This window comes from Arctopsyche grandis, chromosome 3, assembly GCF_051622035.1.
Source record: "Arctopsyche grandis isolate Sample6627 chromosome 3, ASM5162203v2, whole genome shotgun sequence".
Taxonomy (NCBI): domain Eukaryota; kingdom Metazoa; phylum Arthropoda; class Insecta; order Trichoptera; family Hydropsychidae; genus Arctopsyche; species Arctopsyche grandis.
This window is the reverse complement of record NC_135357.1, coordinates 16,543,806-16,546,364: the sequence shown is the minus strand read 5'-3', so window position 1 is coordinate 16,546,364 and position 2,559 is coordinate 16,543,806. Positions and strand designations below refer to the sequence as shown.

Here is a 2,559-nt window from a genome sequence, read left to right as displayed (position 1 = left end):
AAAACGGGAATGGAACGGGAATTGCAGGCGTTATTGTGGCATTGCAACGCATGTCGGGTTCAGCTAGTCTCTTATAAATACTTATTTCCAATAGTAAATATAATTGTTGATTTGTTTGAAAATACATACATATTATCTTGTAAGATTAAGCCACTTTAAAGCAATAAATAAGATAAAATTGAATTTTCCGAGAATTGTAGCCATCGAAATAACATGATAAAATATAATACGAAGAAAGCACTCGAATAAATCCATATTTTCCTCTTCCTACGCGTATATATACCGACCCAATAGATGATGTCTTCATAGCATATAAGCTTTTCATATTGTTGTCATACTGAACAAGATTTTCAGTTTAAAATGAAGTGTCATTTGTTTATATGTTTGCTATTTACCATCTTGGTTGCCGTTTTGGCCGTGTGTTACAATGACGTTTGCGATCGGGAGTGCCGGGAAATGCATTTCGACTCTGGAAACTGCGAAGGAGAAGAATGCTACTGCTACATATCTGGTAAATACATGTTATTTGAATATACATAGTCATTCTTTTTTACCATATATGAATTAATAAAATATTTTATAAATTAGGAATTAAATTGGACAACATTAAACAAGTAAATATTGCTCCTACTGTAGTAGATGAAAACCCCTCCGCTATTACAGGTATGAATATTTTTTTTTCATTGTAAACTTTCAATATAATCAACAATTATCTAATGTATTTGTATTATTTCAGATGAACCGGTTCAAAATTTATTGAAAACCGTAATATTACCTAGAATTTGCTATGATTTTCAATGCTCCTACAATTGCAGAATGGCCGGATACAAGAGTGGCTACTGTTCCTTCCAGACATGTTATTGCATTAAATATTAGTTAATGATCTTTTGCTTTTGAATCGATTTGAAAATAAAAATGGCATTCCTTATTTTTTTTTTTCATCAATTTAAAAAAGATTCCTGTTGTAAAAGTGAATTTTGTGCTTGAAATCTGTCGACAAAATTGTTGATCGTCGAACTGACGATCGTTGACTAATCAACGACTGATTGTACAAAGCGATCAGTCACATCAGTGAACAGTAGGATAAACAGCACAATCAAATCAGTTTTGATTAGATTTTCAGTGTGTTGCAATCGAACTGCGGGCGCTTTGTGCATTAAATGCACGCTCACATAATACACCGCACTTCCGGGCAATAGGAAAATGCATCTAAACGGATTATCTTGTCTATTTAATTTGCTAAAGTACACAATTTGCTCATTGGCTACCTGTGCGTTTATATTAACATTTATTTGTACGGTCGTACTGTGCAATATAAATTGACGAAATATCTAATTATTTTTAGTGTTAATCTGATTGTCTGCGATGAACATGGGGTGTTTTAGAGTGACAGTCGTTCCTAATGAGCGGCAGTGGCTCTCCAATAAGGGCACTGCAGATGCAGTTTGATTGAAAACCAGGTTGGTCTGTGGTTCGCCCCGTTTCGGTTTTTGGTTTTGTGGTCTGGATCCGGAACACCGGTGCCGGTTCGCTCATTCAACTGTTGTGATTCGTACGGTTGCAGGCAACCTTGTCATTAAATCGAATTTCAAAAAGTTCATATAGATTTGAATATCTCAAAAAAAATTATTTAAATTATTTTACAAAGAAATAATCATAAAATTTAATAATAATGCCATCAGGCAGAACTAGACCTATGTTTATAATAAAACAAATTTTAAAAATAAACTAAATAACAAGCGTATTCCATTGAACATTGTTTTATAGAAAGTGTTACTGCCATATTCACAATAAAAGTTTGTACCTTAAAATCACTATCTATGTAGTAATTTTTAAATATTGTTTCGTTATATAATTGAAATGAAATTTATTTTTTATTTTTAATTAAGAACAGGTTGTGTTTCCCTGTACTGAAGGCTCATTACCGCTATTCCTCTTATTGGAATGACAATCAGACATCATCAGCGCAGGGATCAACTACTATTGCCATAATTACACGGAAAATTACTAATTCCGATACAAACACACTTTCCTATTCAATCCTTTTAGCCGATGCTTTTAGCTTGTTCTATGATTTTAGCTTGTTCTATTTATAGGACGAAATATCCATTGATGAATTTGCATAATGTAATCAAAAAAAAAACTCGATTACAATAACTGAAGTTCGCTACAAACTTGCGCACGTTTAATATATTCTACATACATACATACATACATACATATAGTTTGTTCTGTTTAGCGTCCGGCTATAATTTATTTGCATAACAAACGCTAGAATCACCGCGTCTAAATTAAATTCACCGACTGAACAAAACAAACTGACATTCAAACTGACATTCAAATTGACCAGTTCCGGTTATGAGATGTAACCGAATCGAACGGAATCCCATAGAGTTTAAGGCAGTTCAAAATTATACAAATTACTAGAAACCACAATATCATTCAGAAAAAGTTCATTGATTAACTTAAGTATATATGTAAGTTTGTTATTTAATTATTATTTTTTATTTATTAAATTAGCATACAAACAGAGTACATACAGAAAAGAATATAAAAAAT

At 32.2% G+C, this 2,559-nt stretch overlaps 1 protein-coding gene across 1 annotated transcript; it reads left to right on the top strand.

The window, feature by feature from the left end:
- The first annotated feature begins 311 nt into the window (after nt 1-311).
- Nucleotides 312-1,816, top strand: LOC143909465 (uncharacterized). Its single transcript, XM_077427458.1, has 3 exons — nt 312-511; nt 589-663; nt 737-1,816. Exons 1-3 carry the CDS (start codon nt 361-363, stop codon nt 874-876), a joined length of 366 nt encoding a protein of 121 aa, XP_077283584.1. The 5' UTR covers nt 312-360; the 3' UTR covers nt 877-1,816.
- Nucleotides 1,817-2,559: the final 743 nt, after the last annotated feature.

Excerpts from the sequence above, each read along its gene's own strand:
- LOC143909465 (XM_077427458.1), top strand. The coding sequence starts at position 361 with ATGAAGTGTCATTTGTTTATATGTTTGCTATTTACCATCTTGGTTGCC. Across the intron at positions 512-588 it reads ATGCTACTGCTACATATCTG|GAATTAAATTGGACAACATT; the intron begins GTAAATACATGT and ends TTTATAAATTAG. Across the intron at positions 664-736 it reads AAACCCCTCCGCTATTACAG|ATGAACCGGTTCAAAATTTA; the intron begins GTATGAATATTT and ends GTATTATTTCAG.